General features: G+C 45.7%; 1 protein-coding gene across 2 annotated transcripts in view; it reads left to right on the top strand.

Annotated features, from left to right (window-relative positions):
• SCUBE1 (signal peptide, CUB domain and EGF like domain containing 1) overlaps window positions 1-17,834 on the top strand; it is a 202,110-nt gene that overhangs the window by 159,741 nt on the left and 24,535 nt on the right. For both annotated transcript variants that reach the window (XM_060275195.1, XM_035137812.2), the window contains 7 exons: window positions 4,692-4,808; window positions 7,510-7,632; window positions 9,658-9,777; window positions 10,543-10,635; window positions 12,208-12,327; window positions 13,305-13,463; window positions 15,847-16,053. In XM_060275195.1, coding sequence (XP_060131178.1) covers window positions 4,692-4,808; window positions 7,510-7,632; window positions 9,658-9,777; window positions 10,543-10,635; window positions 12,208-12,327; window positions 13,305-13,463; window positions 15,847-16,053 — 939 coding nt within the window. The remainder of the gene's footprint in view (window positions 1-4,691; window positions 4,809-7,509; window positions 7,633-9,657; window positions 9,778-10,542; window positions 10,636-12,207; window positions 12,328-13,304; window positions 13,464-15,846; window positions 16,054-17,834) is intronic.

The raw sequence follows: 17,834 nt of genomic DNA on the forward strand, positions 1-17,834 counted from the left end.
AATTACAAAACCTAATTAAAAACAGTAAATATAATACAAATAACAAGTAAAATAAGATGACTTCAAAGTCCAGGCTTTCCATTTAAGGCCAAAATCGCTCTAGAGAAGAAACTGTTCCTGAGACGGCTCATTCTTGCCTGCATAGTTCTATATCTCCGTCCCGATGGCAGGAGCTGAAAGAAATGGTGTCCAGGGTGCGTTGGATCTCTTGAAATATCTAGTGCTTTTCTATGGTACCTGGTGGTATAGATTTGTTCTAAGGTGGAGAGTGGGCAGCCAATAATTCTCTCTGCTGTTTTAATAATTCTACACAGCCCTGCTCTGTCCTGGGAAGTACAGCTTCTGTACCACACACATAAACCGTACGTGAGCACGCTCTGTATGGCACAGTGATAGAAGGCAAGCAGCAGCTTTTGTGGAAGATGGTTTTTCCTTAAAATTCTCAAAAAATACAGTCTCTGCTGCGCCTTCTTCACAAGCCCCCTTGTATTAACACTCCAGGACAGATCCTCCTGTAACTCAATGCCTAGAAATCTAAACGTTGTTACCCTCTCCACACAAATTCCGTCAATCAAGAGTGGCTGGACCTCGTTCTTCTGTCTCCTAAAGTCCACCACAAGCTCCTTTGTTTTCTTTGTATTTATGAGCAAGTTATTGACTCTGCACCACTCTGTCAGCCGCTCCACCTCATCTCTATAGTCCATTTCACCCTCCTTATCAGAGATGAGCCCGATCACGGTTGTGTCATCTGCAAATTTGAGAACCCTATTTCTAGGGTGGGTGGGCGACGACACAATCATAGGTATAAAGAGTATAAAGGAGCGGACTAAGCACACATCCTTGCGGTGTTCCTGTGTTAGTCCTAAGCATGTTAGACATATAAGGGCCCAACCGGACCCTCTGGGAGCAATCTGAAAGAAAGTCCAGTATCCACCCACAGAGTGATAAGGGGAGCCCCAGATTTCCCAATTTAGTTATCAGACGTCACGGTAGAATGGTATTGAATGCCGAGCTGAAATCTACAAAAAGCAGTCTGGCGTAGCTCCCCCGCTGCTCCAAATGTGCAAGAACAGCTTGGAGGGCAATCGCCACGGCATCCTCTGTTGATCTTTTCGTTTTGTAGGCAAATTGGTTCACCAGAGTTCACCAGACTAAGCCTCTGGTTCACCAGAAGAGGCTTAGTCATGCTGGCCACATGACCTGGAAGCTGTCTGCAGACAAACGCCAGTTCCCTCGGCCTATAGAGCGAGATAAGCGCCGCAGCCCCAGAGTCATCCGCAACTGGACCTAACAGTTGGGGTACCTTTACCTTTAAAGGTAAAGGGACCCCTGACCATTAGGTCCAGTTGTGACCGACTCTGGAGTTGCGGCGCTCATCTCGCTTTATTGGCCTAGGGAGCTGGCGTACAGCTTCCAGGTCATGTGGCCAGCATGACAAAGCCGCTTCTGGCAAACCAGAGCAGTGCACGGAAATGCCATTTACCTTCCCTATTTATCTACTTGCACTTTGATGTGCTTTCGAACTGCTAGGTTGGCAGGAGCTGGGACCAAGCAATGGGAGCTCACTCCGTCACAGGGATTCGAACCGCCAACCTTCTGATCGGCAAGTCCTAGGCTCTGTGGTTTAACCCACAGTGCCACCCGCATCCCACCTTTACCTTTACCTTTAGGGTCTCCAGCCATGCCTATGGTGGTGTGTGGTTGCTGCTTGCCAAACTGGAGGCAAAGGTTCCAATAAGATCTAACAGGTTCACTTAGTCAAAGATCCTGGACATAGGCCACAAATGTTGTCTTAAAGCCACACTTGTCATTTACCACCATAGACTGTCTACCTCTTATGCCATACAACACGTTTGTTCAAATTCTTTTTGCCCAGGATTAGCAGATTCCACAAATAAACGTTCAGTAGCTGCCGAACATCCATTTCTAGTAACTTTGGTGAAGTCAAATACACCAGCAGTCCTTGCATACCAGGAGCATGATAACTTGAGCCCTGTTGTTTGCAGAACTTAAGCACGGTAAACGAGGAGAGAGGGGAGCCTAGCGGCATTATAAACTGACAATCAAATTCCCGACTAAATCAAAGAACTGCTTGAAATCAGCAGTTGACTGAGAGCGTGTATCTGAAGAGGGCTGGAAGAGAGAGTCCAGTGTCCTCCCCTTCCCACACAAGAAGCTTCCTTTTCTGCAGAACAAGTGGCTGAAATAGTTTTCTCTTTTCTATGGCCAGTGCTGAATTTCACAATGGACTGGTGATTCTGCACAGGGGAGATTCCCCGGTGTTCTGCATTTTCTGCATAGCCTTACCTGGGGCCCTCCAGGCTGCTGTTCTGTCGCGAGGGTATTCTGCAAGATGTTCTTGACACAGTATTAGTGCACTAGTGGTAGATTTCATCAGCTTTATTGGTTGCTCTGCGATTCTTCCGTCATGCTGCTACATGTTTTGCTCCCTGGAGGGGCTATTGCACAATAAAAGCAGGACAGAACCCCCCCCCCCGAACTTACTATGTATTTAAAATTACGGGATTTTAGCAGGACATTACAGGATATTCACTGACTGGAAATGCAGTTGTGTGATCATGAATGCACCATAAAAAGGAGTCGCCCCAGGAGACATAATATAAGCCAAAGCATTTTGGTGTAAAGCTAATAGCTAATGTTATTTGCATGCTTCTTTTGATGCCCTCATTAATTGTAACTTCATATCATCGGATGTAAACTAGTATTAGACAAATTTACTAGACAAGTACATATACGTGGATGTAATCCAGGTACTAGAAACACACTGGCTTACAAAGAGACACATCGCTGGAACACAGAAGTACATTTGATTGATGGATCCTTTTCCTTGTCTCTCTCATTTCCTTCACACTCATATGCCAGGACCAAAGAGTTCAGAGCTACTAAGTAGACCAGTTACTTTAGAAAGGATTTCCATTCTCCGAAACTCAGTGATCTTTAGATATATGTATTATGGATGTATAGATCTAGCTGGACAATTATATCATTCAGGAACTACTGAATTTGTGCTGCTCTCTGAGAAGTCCCACCATCCAAACATGCTCTGGGCAGTCTAAAAAACAAGAGTTTGGACAGAACTAGAATTATCCTAATAAGCCGACAGTCACCCTGGAGCCCAGCTGCAGCCGCCTTCCTGTGCAACAACCGTTCTGCTAGCAGGGCCCTCCTTCTTGGCATAGCATAACAGCTGAATCCAACAGGTGCTTTGTGCTTGCAAAAGATGTTCTCCGTGATGGTTAAAGCTTGTACACCATTGCCCGCATGACACTTTGCACAATGTCAACTCTAATAGCTCCCATGCAGACATTATACACATCAGTATCAATGGAAGCTATAATCTAATTTTTAAAATCTCTGAGACTTCTGTGCATCAGAGTCATCACTATGTAGCATGATTCCACGGTCATTCATGTAAATTCTTACAGTTCCTTTTTTTGTAAATTACGTTGAGGCTTTTTTGCTTTTTAAAAAAGTGACTAATAAGTGCAATAAATAATAATGACTAATTAATAATAATGCTTAGAACCCCGAAAACACTGGTTTTCTGTAAAGGTATATACACTAATTAAAATTTTCATTTTAGAGTGTGTGACATGCAGTCAATGTTATTATTTTGCTCATGTAATAAGTATAGCAATGATGCTATTGATATTTTTGTAGGTGTAGAATGTCTGTCAGAAAATCCTAGCTTATAAAGGGCATATTAATTCTCAAAACTGTTTGGGATTTGTTAGTAATAATACTGTAATAATAATAATAATTTATTATTTATACCCCGCCCATCTGGCTGGGTTTCCCCAGCCACTCTGGGCGGCTTCCAACAGAAAAATGAAATAAAACCTGCGCCTCCATGGACAGCTGTGAGTCCAAAATGACTCCCAGGCTGCGCACCTGGTCCTTCAGGGGCACAGTTACCCCATTCAAGACCAGGGAGTCCTCCACACCTGCCCGCCTCCTGTCCCCCACAAACAGTACTTCTGTCTTGTCAGGATTCAACCTCAATCTGTTAGCCGCCATCCATCGTCCAACCGCCTCCAGCATAAATCTCTAAGCAGTGTACAATTTTTAAAAAAACAACCACATATTCAAACAAAATCTAAAACCAATAAAATACACAAAAGCATAGGCACACAAAAGCATATCAAACTGAGTAAACCAGAAATTCAGAACGTGGGTGAAACACATTGAAAAGCACAATTTATAATACCAGCGTCCTGAATGCATATGGACCATGGTATTGCCTTAGTGAGGACTATTGCAAAGCTGACAGAAATTCAGTTGGTTCTCCTTCTGAAACCCACAAATGCAAACTCTGCCTGAAATACGTACATTTCACTCCTGATACACTGAAATTCAGTGGTGACACCCTGTGGGCATTATGGGCATTGCAGCAGGAAGACGTTTCAACTTTGTAATTAACTAAAGACTGTTTCATGTGAGCTTTTTCTCACCTGGAAACCATACCTGGGAATGCAAAGGCAAAACATGCACTATTGGTTGGCATGTGGGAGGCATGTGCAAGCTTTTCCTGTAGGCAGCAAAAAACTGTGTTGCGTGTCTTGTCCTCGACTTTTATTGATCCTTATGGATAGGCTATTGAGGTATGTTGATTATTTTGAACTTAAATGCACAATTTCTCACATCATTTCCCCCTTCTGTTCCAAATCAAGATATAGATGAATGCTCCTTCGAAAGGACCTGCGACCATACCTGTATCAACTACCCTGGGAGTTTTGAATGCCTGTGTCATAAAGGCTACACATTGTATGGAATGACGCACTGCGGAGGTTTGGAGAGTTTGATTCTTTTTTCATTCTTTCCTTAGTGACATAAGACTTTAGAATTGCAGAGTTAAGAGGGATAATAGAATCATAAGAGTTGTAGAGTTGGAAGGGACCCTGAGTATCAACTCCCTGCTTTGGAGTACAGTCGTACCTTGGATTCTGAACGCCCTAGAACTCGTATGTTTTGGCTCCCGAATGCCACAAACCCGGAAGTGATTGTTCCAGTTTGCGAACCTCCTTTTGGAACCCGAATGTCCGATGGGGCTTCTGACTGGCTGCAGGAGCTTTCTCCTGCAAGTTGGATAGCCATCTGCTATGGATGCTTTAGTTGAGATTCCTGAATTGCAGGGGGTTGGACTAGATGACCCTTGGGGGTCCCTTCCAACTTTACAATTCTGGGATTTTATGACCGGGAAACCACCTGGACCTGGCACCTGCCCATTCTTTATCCGCTTGACAATGCTTCTCCTTCAGTGTCTCAGCAAGGTAATCTGCCTGATCTAAGGAGAGCAGGCCAAAACTAGGTGCCCAACAGTGCCTGCAGCTTTGATACAAAGCAGAATATAAGTTCTGGAACTAGAGATTCAGATCTGTGGGCATGGTGTAATTCTTGTCTTGATTGCCCTTAATTATAGGGACGTAGCTCCTAGTCTGTGGTTGACTTAGAGCAGGCATCCCCAAACTGCGGCCCTCCAGATGTTTTGGCCTACAACTCCCATGATCCCTAGCTAACAGGACCAGTGGTCGGGGAAGATGGGAATTGTAGTCCAAAACATCTGGAGGGCCGAAGTTTGGGGGTGCCTGACTTAGAGAGTAGGCCAACAGCTGGCTGGGCTTCTCTCCTCTTTCCCATTAGCACTGCTTTAAGTAGGCCAGGGTGCAGTGTGCCTTAGAGGCAAAGGGCAAATTCAAATTCCCCCAGGGGAAGAAGGCTCAGAACCCAGGGACTGGTGGTGGGAAGATGATGATGAGTGGTCAGAGGGAGCAGACTGGGAGGAGTAGGTGTCAGAAAAGCAGAAGAGGCAACAGGGTTTAGTGGGCAGGAAGAGTCTGTGGCAGAGAGTAGTGCAGAATCAGAGGCCGGAGAGGAGTGGGGCCAATAGGCAGAGATGAAGCTGACTGCTGAAGAATCCAGGGAAACTCCTTGTCCTGCTGTGACCATCTCCCTTCTTTCCTGGTCTGAGGTATGAAGTGGTCAGAGCAGAGATAGACAAGGCGTCAGAGACTCAGGCTGGATCTAGAAACATCAAAAAAGTGTTTCAGGAAAACATGTTGTAAAACCTCAAAGTGGGAAATCACGTTGGCGATGGATGGAACTCCACAGCGCCATCTGGTGTCACAGTGTTTTAACACATATGCAGTTCTGGGGGTCCGTGTACAACCCGAAAAGTTCGCAAAAGAGGCACGCGTGTGGCGCGATAGAGCGAATCTGCGCAAGTGCGCGCAATGGAACCCAGAAGTATACACTTCCAGGTTTGCCACATTTGCAACCTGAAAGTTACGTTACCCAAAGGTAACCTAACCCGAGGTACCACTGTAAAACGCTTTTTCTTTACTAACATAGCTGAGTCCTCAGCTTGCTTGGGAAGGAGGGTCATTGGGGCAAGACCTACTGGGAAGAGTTTCTGTGCTCACTAGGCCTGAGCTGTTTTGTTTCCTTGAACAGAGAGTTAACTTCACTGACACTTTGCAAATTATTGTTGCCCTGCTTCCAACACCTGCCCTGACAGCTCTTTGGACAATATTAAACTACAGTTTAAACCTTTAATTAAAGCTGTCTTCTACTAGCAGCCAGGGTTTAGAATACCTTTCTGACAGTAAGAGCTGTTTGACAGTAGGATGGATCCCTTAAGGAGGTGGTGGGCTCTCCTTCCTTGGAGGTTTTTAAGCAGAGGTTGGATGGCCATCTGTCGGGGATTGTTTTAGTTGAGATTCCTGCATTGCAGGAGGTTGGACTAGTTTACCCTGGGGGCTCCTTCCAACTGTACAGTTCTATGGTACTAGGATTCCTTGAGGCAGGGCCGGCTCTAGGTAGACCCCCGGTGGTGCAGGGCGGTCGCGAGCTGCGCCCGCCCGCTGGCCGGCTGGTCCGCCGGTTCGACACGCAGCTGCGCCCACGGCAACCGCACTGTGCCTGCCCACCTGCCACGCAGCAGCACCGCCCACCCACCCACCGTGCTGGGAAACGGGGCGGGGGGGCGCCGGAGGGATCCGTCGCTCCACGGCACCAGAGGCGCTTAAGACGGCCCTGCCTTGAGGTGTAAGCTGTTGCAAGCAGAGTTTTGACCTTCCCTTCAAGGTCTGTTTCTTGACTAGTCTTCGTTTTCTTTCTATGCAATGTCACGGCCCCACATTAAGGCCTTACCAGTCTCTGATTCTGCCAGCAGAAAAGCCATAGAACACTCATTCAGTTCTACAAGCGTCCTCGCCATTTGTGAGGGAAAATGTGGTCATTCAGCAGAGAAGTGTCTAGGTGTCAGGTTTTGAATTTTGCAAGGATTGGAGGGAGACAAAAAAAAAAAATAGGCATGGCCCACAATTACTATTGCACCAACTCTGGAGTCCACAACAAGGATGAACATGGAATCAGGAAAATAATAATCTAACTTAAAGCAGTTCTGGTGGACAGACAACAGGAAGGAATAGTCACACCCGATGGTATTTACTTACAGTGCAACACTAATTCATTTAAATGTACTTTCAGATATTGATGAATGCAGTATCAGCAATGGGAGCTGTGACTATGGATGCCTTAATACAATGGGAAGTTACGAATGTGTATGTCCATCGGGGAAGAAGTTGCACTGGAATAAAAAGGATTGTATTGGTAGGTAACATTTTGGAACAGGGCGCCTTCCTCTTTTTTTCACTTCTTTCACTGACGAGCAGCCTTTTGATATATTAAATATATAAAATTGCATGGCAGAAAACTCCAAGGGCAACAGATGTAATAGGAAACCCAGTCCTTGCAATTTTGTAATTTTGGATAACACAATTTGAGAAAGCTATTTCTGAGGAGTATACTACAGTGGAACCCCGGTTTATGAACACCTCGGTTTACGAACTTTCAGTTTACGAATGCCGCAGACCCACCTGGAACGGATTAATTCACTTTCCATTACTTTCAATGGGAAAGTTTGCTTCAGTTTATGAACGCTTCAGTTTATGAACAGACTTCTGGAACCAATTACACCCATGCTTCGGGTTAAGTACGCTTCAGGTTCATAGCTTCCAAGTTTCCCCTTTTCTCACGAGGAAGCCTATTCAGCATAAGGGAATTTCCCTTAAAAAAGGGGAGAACTTGGCAGCTATGTTCAGGCTGAGTACTCCGCGGACCCGTCTGGAACGGATTAATCCACTTTCCATTACTTTCAGTGGGAAAGTTCGCTTCAGTTTATGAACACTTCAGTTTAAGTACTCCGCAGACCGTCTGGAACAGAATAATCCACTTTCCATTACTTTCAATGGGAAAGTTCGCTTCAGTTTATGAACGCTTTAGTTTATGAACAGACTTCTGGAACCAATTGTGTTCATAAACCGAGGTACCACTGTACATGTTTTGTTATGTGCTAATGGCGTGTGAAGACAGGCTGTGGCAGATTGAGTGGAAGAGTCCAGCAAGAGCTACCTCTCCTTGAACTTCTCTCCTTTTTTCCTCGGCTTGGTTGGCTTCACAGCATGGCCCAGCCCAGAGCATCCTGCTTGGGAGCCTCTTGCCCATTGGTTTGAGGGCAATCTCGCTCAAAAACAAAGCTCAACAACTTTCTGCTCCCCTCCCCCCCCCGATTGTCCAGATTTTCACTTCTATTTTAGGGTTTTGTTTTCTTAATTTTGGATTCAAAAAAACAAGGGTCATTTTATATGTGGAAAAATATGGTAATTTTAGTTCTCTGTCTGTACAATATTCTCCAAGCCTAGACAGTTGTCTTTTTAGAACTAACTGTGTAAAACAAGAACCATATTGTCTATATATAAAAGAACAGAAGTCTTAGGACAGGCATAGGCAACCTTGGCTCTCCAGATGTTTTGGAACTACAACTCCCATCATCCCTGACCACTGGCCCTGTTAGCTAGGGATCATGGGAGTTGTAGTTCCAAAACATCTGGAGAGCCAAGGTTGCCTATGCCTGTCTTAGGAGGTCCAGTTGTAGAGATTCAGCCTTAGAATTATAGCTGTGAGAAAAAGGTTGAAGAGCATGGGAATTAGAATGCATTTTTGTTTAACTTCTTGTTTTATTGGAAATGTATTTGTCAAAAGAGCCTGAGAGTCCTACTCTGATTTTAGCAGCAGTATTGCTAGAAAGCTCATGGAGTAGATGCAAAAGATGTTTATACTGGCCCACAAAAGCCACATAAAGATGTTTTAGGGTCCTTAATACTTTGTTGGGTAAAGACTTGGTTTAGTAGCCGTTTAAGAGTTTGTGTCAAACTTGAAACCAATTGCAGAGTTGAAAAGGATAATGAAGACAATCACAAGTTTAAATACTTTTAATATCCTGTATCAGTTTGTGTCTATTTAATTCAATTGTCTGAGGATACAGGTGACAGCTTCTGGTCGGTTCTCAAAAATGCATATCACCTTTTAAAATAATGCACACATGTGTTAAGATTTGAAATGGAAATTTGTTATACCATTTTGTATCCAGAGTTGATTGGCTTCCACATAAATTTTTGTATTTATGAGGTGGTTTTATGGAGGAGGAGATCATCCTTGCCCTCAAGCGAAGGCCTGAGGCTTACATGCTCCCTCTGCTTAGCCACTCCAGTCTGAAAAACGAATGAGCTTAACTGGAGAATCCTGCAGAGTGCAAACATTATCTGAACCAGTGATTTCCTGTTTCTTCTTCCTCAGAGATGGTGAAATGCCTTCAAAATGCCAAGCCAGCTCCAAAGGCCCAGTTGGTCTGCAGCAAATTGGGAGGGATTGAAAGCTGTTTCTTATCATGTCCATCCAATACCCTTTTTCTCCCAGGTTGGTACTGAAGAACATATTAGTTTTCTTAAATTCCTTTCCTGGCTTTATTCAGGTCCAAAAATTGTGTGTGTATGTATGTGTGTGTGTGTGTGTGTGTGTGTGTGTGTGTGTGTGTGTGTATATATATATATATATATATATATATATATATATATATATATATATATATATATGCTGCAGGAAGGTCTTTTTAGATTAGTATTTATTTGCTTGGGAAAACAACAGATAAGTCCTGCCCCGCATAATTGATCACAAGACACTATTTGAATGGTAAAGGTAAAGGTAAAGGGACCCCTGACCATTAGGTCCAGTCGTGACTGACTCTGGGGTTGCGCGCTCATCTCGCATTATTGGCCAAGGGAGCCGGCATACAGCTTCCAGGTCATGTGGCCAGCATGACAAAGCCGCTTCTGGCAAACCAGAGCAGCACATGGAAACGCTGTTTACCTTCCCGCTGTAGCGGTTCCTATTTATCTACTTGCATTTTTACGTGCTTTCGAACTGCTAGGTTGGCAGGAGCTGGGACCAAGCAACGGGAGCTCACCCTGTCCCAGGGATTCGAACCGCCAACCTTCCGATCAGCAAGCCCTAGGCTCAGTGGTTTAACCCACAGCGCCACCTGGGTCCCTGGTAATGCCTATCAATAAATAAATAAAAGTTCTGAGCAATGGACAAAAGTTTGGCCTTAACTCAGAGGAATAAATGAAAGATATGCCTTCCATCAGTATATTTTGTGGTGTGTTCTTCTTTTCTTTTGCTCAGACACAGAGAATAGTTATTCAGTAAGCTGTGGAGTGCCAGGGCAGCAAGGCAAGTCGCTTCAGAAACGCAATAGCACTCTTCCTAGCTGTGCAGGTAAGTATTGCTCTGTAGAATTTGGTGATAGATGTACTGTAACTCCCAAACACCCATTAGCCTCGGTCCTGTATACCTGAAGGAGCGTCTCCACCCCCACCATTCAGATCTAGTACCGAGGGCCTTCTGGCGGTTCCCTCATTGCAAGAAGTGAGGTTACAGGGAACCAGACAGAGGGCCTTCTCGGTAGTGGCACCCGTCCTGTGGAACGCCCTCCCAGCAGATGTCAAGGCAATAAGTAACTATTTTACTTTTAGAAGACAACTGAAGGCAGCCCTGTTTAGGGAAGTTTTTAATGTTTAATGCTGTACTGTTTTAATATTCGGTTGGAAGCCGCCCAGAGTGGCTGGGGAAACCCAGCCAGATGGGCGGGGTATAAATAATAAATTATTATTATTATTATATATTATTATATCTTCTTCCATTATGTATACAGAAAGGATGGGGACCGCTGGCTTGAAAAGTTGCTCAGCCTCCAGAATTCCCCTTCTGGCTCCCAGCACAACCTTTGACTCCAGCCCTCCTCACCCTTGTTTGGCTGGATTTCCCCATGTGATCTGAGACAGAGGGAAAGGGCTGTTTATCGCCATCACCATTTTATTTGTATGCTGCCTTTCCATAGTTAAAGCGATGCTCAAGGCAGCTTGCAACATGGAAAGATTCACATAATTACAACGGTAGTCATAAGCTATAAACAGAACATCGGAAGGTACACAAGCAAATTGCACAATTTCCACATAAATCATAAGATCCGAAAATATAGATAACAAAAAAATTAGTAACAGCAACAAACTCCGCTAAGCAAGTTTGTAGCTGGAGTCAAGAGTTTTGTAGCTGGAGTCACGGCCCACCCAAGCCAGGTGGGGAAATTATTATTATTATTTATTGAATTAATATACCTCCCTATACCCGGAGGTCTCGGGGCAGCTCACAGAATAAAATCAAAATATATATAAAAAATAAAACCACAAAATACACAATCAAAATAAAAACAGCAACCCAATAACCCCCCCCCCAAAAAACCCCACCTTTTAAAAGGACATAAAAGGCCCGCAAGGAAGGAAACTGGTCTTCCAGGAGTCACAGCCAATATTATTATTATATTATATTATTATTATTTATTTATGTGTCTACCATCCTTCATTCTCAGATCTCAGGGCAGTTCACAACATCAATTTACAATATAAAAACCACAAAATACATAGTGAAAATAAGAACGACAACAAACCAATAATCCCTCCTCCCCAGGTTTCTTTGCAGTCTTCCATATTGTGATTTATTCTGATATTTCAGAAGAGGTGGAGCATTTTTCAGCTGCTGGGCTTCTTTTAGGACCCTCTTCCATTTTCCCATCCCCTGCATCTCATTGTACTCCAGCTAGGAATTATTCTTCATGCAGAAAAGTAGTCTCTAACTCCCTTATCTGCGGTATGAAACCTGTGAAGTAATTCAAGACAGTTTATACCTCGTTTAATCTGCAAAAAAAAAAAAAAAAATTAAAAAATCCAGGCCTGTCTTTAGGTATCTTTAAAAATACAGCCCGACTGAAAACTTTTAATTTTATTTCTCTAGACATGTTAGCGCCACCCATCAAGCAGAAAGCTCGTTTTAAAATCAAGGATGCAAAATGTCACTTAAGACCTCGCAGCAAAGAAAAAATGAAAGATGTTGGAAATCAGCAGGCTGTTATAGGTATGTGGGGTACGTGAGCAGAAAATTCCTTGCTGGATTTTCTCTATTCGGCAAATAAATAAGAGGATGGGCAGTAACTTTTGAGCTCAGCTTTTCACCTTTTGGATGTGATTGGTGATTTACTATGTCAAGTGCTTGTTTTGTTGGAGGGCCTTTCTAAATAAATGTCATTGCTGGGGGGGGGCTGTAATTAGGCCTGAGCAATGCAGTGGCGGAGAAAGGGGAGTGTGGTGGGTGCGGGCGCCCTGAGGGGGGGTGACAAAATGACAAAAATATGAGTTTTTAAAAATAAAAAATTGGGCTCATGAAACTTTTTAGTTCAGTCAGCAAATGTAACGAACCATGGCTGGCACTGGGCGCCACACTGTGGGAGCCGGCACTTACCGTGGGGCCTTACCAAGCGTCTCTCCTGGGGGTGACGTGGTGTCTTGGGCGCCTGCATGAAACGGGAGCGTGGGGCTTGCGCCTGCCCTCCGCCTCTCCCTCAGCTGCCCTACAGCTGAGGGGGAGGCAGCAGAGAGACTCCACGCAGCGCCCCCCGCCCCCATGGACAGCTTGCCCCACCGCACCGGGCACCCAAGCGGCTAGCTACGCGGCTGGGGCAATGTATTGATACATCGTCCAGGACCTGTATTGCTGGGGCAGACCGCAATGGCAGCTTCATCTGGCGGGATATCGCGAGTGAAACCAACTGGATCCCTCTGCTACCAGCGCCTCTTTCCATATTGGGCCACTGGTAGCAGAGAAGCTCAGGAACAGTGGCTCTGCAGAAGGAGGAGCAAGCTGCATTGCCAGGCTGAGCTCTATTTTAGTAGTAGGCGTAAAGCTTCTTTTGGGGCATTCACTGAATAAGTGGAAGTTTCAGATACCTGAGGTTTTGATAATCAAGATTCTGCTGCACAGGTGTTACGGATGCAACTGCAGCCATGCTAGCCTGCCCCTTGATTTCTTTTCCATGTTGCTTCACTTATGCAAAGGAGGCCAGTTCCCTTGTACAGACAACTGCCAGGTAACTTTTGTGAACCTCAAGTGCGATTCCTCTAAGAAGAAACGCCGAGGCCGGAAATCGCCATCCAAGGAAGTGTCCCACATCACAGCTGAGTTTGAAATGGAGATGAAGTCAGAAGAAGTCTCAGGTTTGTGAAAGACCATCTGCGCATAGCTGCCAAGTACCCCGTTTTCCCCGGGAAACCCCCGTTTTCCCCGTATCACTTCGTCTCCCATTTTTCTCCGTTATTTTCTCCTGCCAGCGGCCATTTTTTTCTTTCCGATTTGCCCTTCTATGGGCACCAAAAATGGCCGCCGCCGCCTTCAAAAGTCGCATCTACGCATGTCCGGAAGTGCATAGACGCGACTTCCAGTGTCGGCGGCGGCAATTTTTGGTGCCCATAGATTGGCGGAGCGACACCGGAAGTTGCGTCGACACACTTCCTGACATGCGTACAAGCGACTTTCGAAGCCGTCGGCGGCCATTCTTGGTGCCCATAGATTGGCGGAGCGACACCGGAAGTTACGTCGACACAACTTCCGGTGTCACACGGCTGCCGGTCCCGTATTCTGCAGTCCGGGACTTGGAAGGTAAGCATCTGCGTTTAGCATATGTTGGATTTTTTAATAATTGCCTGCCTGCTTCGTGCATGAGCAACAACAAAAAAGAATTACTTCTGTGGCAGATTCACTCTAAACTTGCAATGTTATTATTATGATTATGACTATTATTTATAGTATACTGTGTGACATGTTTTTTTTTTACAAACATTTTGCACCCTCTGTGGGAGCTCTTACTAGTAAAGGATGAACTATCTTGGTTCTAGGGTGGAGATTTGCCCCAAGCCAGTGTGGTGTAGTGGTTAGGAGCAGTGGACTCGGGTTCGAATCCCGGGTTCGAATCCCTGCTCCTCCACATGCAGCTGCTGGGTGACCTTGGGCTAGTCACACTTTTTTGAAGTCTCTCAGCCTCACTCACCTCACGGAGTGTTTGTTGTGGAGGAGGAAGGGAAAGGAGATGGTTAGCTGCTTTGAGACTCATTAGGGTAGTGATAAAGCGGGATATCAAATCCAAACTCCTATTCTTCTTCATTATTCCCCTTTCCATTTTCCCTTAATCATGGATGGAAACCTTTGACTTATAGGGAACAAAGGGGTCTGCTGTTGGACATGGGTGAGGGAGCAGGACTAAACCTGGTCCCTGCCCCCAGTGAACCCACCCCCACCCCACCCCCACGGGGAATAAAGCCTCCTCCTAAATGTATAATAGCTCCATCCTTGCTCCTTGGTCACACTAGACTAGACGGTGCTTTTTTTGTGGCAAGATTTACATACTCTAAATAAAAATGCCACTCTTGTGTTCCTTTATGATTGCTGCTGCGGTTGTAACTTACTGATGCTGCAGTGACAGATTCTTTCTTTATTTATACTATTAGCCACTCCTAAATCTTACCTCTCAGAGCAGCATTCAGCATAAGATATTAAAGAAATGAATGCAATAGCACAGCAACAAATTGCCCAGGGCGATTAATAGTCCAATAATAAATAAGTATGAATGGGCAAAGCGCCAGCTTTAAATCCTGGACATTTTTTAAATTAAACAGCACCAAAGGGAGGCTAAAAGACCATGCTAGGCGAGCCTCTTTAAGAAGGAAGTTCCACAAACCAGACGTCAGAGTTGAAAAGGCCCCATCTCTTGTCTCACTCACTCACACACACCCTCTTATTTCCATAGCTGCCAAGTACCCCGTTTTCCCCGGGAAACCCCCGTTTTTACTTACCTTTTCCCAGTGGTCCCCCGTATCACTTCGTCTCCCGTTTTTCTCCGTTATTTTCTCCTGCCGGTGGCCATTTTTTTTCTTTCCGATTTGCCCTTCTATGGGCACCAAAAATGCCGCCGCCGGCTTCAAAAGTCGCATCTACGCATGTCCTGAAGTGCATAGACGCGACTTCCGGTGTCGTCGTCCGCCATTTTTGGTGCCCATAGATGGGCAGAGCGACACCGGAAGTTGCGTTGACACACTTCCTGACATGCGTACAAGCGACTTTCGAAGCGGGCGGCGGCCATTTTTGGTGCCCATAGAAGGGCAAAGCGACACCGGAAGTTACGTCGACACAACTTCCGGTGTCACACGGCTGCCGGTCCCAGATTCTGCAGTCCGGGACTTGGAAGGTAAGCTTATTTCAGGTCAGCATAGTTACCAGGCCTGTGACATCATTGCAGGAAAAGGTATAAGAAATCGTTTTATCTCATCATCTGGCAGTTGAGCCTCATTCACACATGGAGCACCCCACAGAACTTGTCACATAATATAACAGGACGGACAAAACTCAGCCTTGTCAAACATTTCTGGGAGTGGTTCCCCTTATGATGTTTCTTTTATTTCCTTATCAGGATAATCCAACCATTGCTGCTGCAGAGACATCTAACATACTTTAATTATTGTGTCTATTTATTTCTCCCAAGTCATACTAGGGTGCCTGTGTCTGTTCTAAATCTGGATTTGGTTTCCTTACCGTTTCTCCACTTAGACACCTGTAATGTCGACTGTTTGAGGAAAAGGATGGAGCAGAAGCTACAGTCGGCAATCAAAGCCTTGAGGAAATCTATTAACAAACAGCAATTTTACATTCAGTTTTCTGGGACAGAGTATGAAGTGGCTCAGAGAGCAGCTAAAGTTGTTGCTGAAGGACATGACGCCTGCAGTACAGGACAAGTGCAGCAGGACGGGAAATGCGGTAAGACCCAAGTGAAATACTACAAGCCCAAGCACAGAAACTTACTCTGTTACAACCTTTGAAGGTATAGAGGCTGGAAGCTAGGAGAAAAGAATGCCTGGCGTAGGGGTCCGAGCTCTGGACTAGCAGGCAGAACTGGATAGAGGGTTGGAGAGGCTTTGCGGTTTACCAGAAAGGAGCACATTGCAAACTCAGTATTGAAATGCTTCGCCCTTTGTTGCTGTTGTTTAGTTGTTTAGTCGTGTCCGACTCTTCATGACCCCATGGACCATAGCACGCCAGGCACTCCTGTCTTGCACTGCCTCCCGCAGTTTGGTCAAACTCATGTTCGTAGTTTCGAGAACACTGTCCAACCATCTCATCCTCTGTCGTCCCCTTCTCCTAGTGCCCTCAGTCTTTCCCAACATCAGGGTCTTTTCCAAGGATTCTTCTCTTCTCATGAGGTGGCCAAAGTATTGGAGCCTCAGCTTCAGGATCTGTCCTTCCAGGGAGCACTCAGGGCTGATTTCCTTAAGAATGGATAGGTTTGATCGTCTTGCAGTCCATGGGACTCTCAAGAGTCTCCTCCAGCACCATAATTCAAAAGCATCAATTCTTCGGTGATCAGCCTTCTTTATGGTCCAGCTCTCACTTCCATACATCACTACTGGGAAAACCATAGCTTTAACTATACGGACTGTGAGGGACAGGGGATATCGCGAAGTCCCTCCCCTCCTGAGTTCAAGCCCGTCCCCGAGCAAAGGGGAAAGCAGGGAGAGTTCCGATTCCAGTGGGGAAGCAGGAAGTCGTGTCCGAGGCTCAGGCAAGGTAGAGGAGCCAGGGTCCCAGGTGGGACAGGAAGGGGCAAGCAAGGGGGGAAGACCCATCCCTCCAACTCCAGAATTACGCAGGAAGAGGAGGGGCAAGAGGATGGGTCTGCCAAAGCTTTTGTGTTGGAGAAAGACGCGCCAAAAGCCATTAGGAGGTTCTGAAACCGACTGACAACATCGCTCCGTGTAAATAGCAATGACTTGAGCACTGTAAATACGCAGCACCAATAAAAGAATAAAATGCAGAGCTGCGTAGCGTCGTTACTCTGAAGTAGTCCACTCCGGCCACTGTGACAGCAACCTCCTAATCATTTTTGGGCTACTTCGGAGTTGCCGGGATGAGCGTGTCCGAGGCGGAGAAGTGGCGGCAGATCGCTGAGCAAGCCCAGCTAGAACTGCAACAGCTGTCGCTGCAGGCGCAGGGAGAATTGAAGGCAGCTAAAGAGGAGACTAAGAAGGTCCAGGACGACCGGCTACAACTTGCGGAACAGGTGAGAGAGCTCCAGGAAAAAGAGCAGCATTTAAGGGCGGTGGCGGTAGACCTCCAAAACAAGCTGGATGCAGAGAAAAACAAGGCGGGAGGGGCTCCCCAAGTCCAAGTGCTGCCAGGAAGGAGAGCAGGGACCCTTGTAAGCAAGTTCAATGGAGACCCGAAGGAGTTTCAGGGCTTTGAGACTGAGATCGTGTATGCTCTTGAGCTGCACCAGAATGAGTTCCCCGATGATGAGCACAGAGTAGCGTTTATTGTGGAACATCTCACCGGAGCAGCCAGGGAGTGGCTAAGACCATTAATCGCAACCAAGAATCCTTGCATGAAAAATGTCCAACAATTTCTAGAAGGTTTGAGGACGATGTATTCGTCCGATAGTCATTTGGACCAGACTAAGGAGGAACTGCATAATTTACGCCAAGGAAATATGACAGTTCGCGCATATTGGGCGAAATTCACCATGCTGGTGCACAGACTGGGGT

This window comes from Zootoca vivipara, chromosome 5 (genome assembly GCF_963506605.1).
Source record: "Zootoca vivipara chromosome 5, rZooViv1.1, whole genome shotgun sequence".
In the NCBI taxonomy this organism is placed as follows: Eukaryota; Metazoa; Chordata; class Lepidosauria; order Squamata; family Lacertidae; genus Zootoca; species Zootoca vivipara.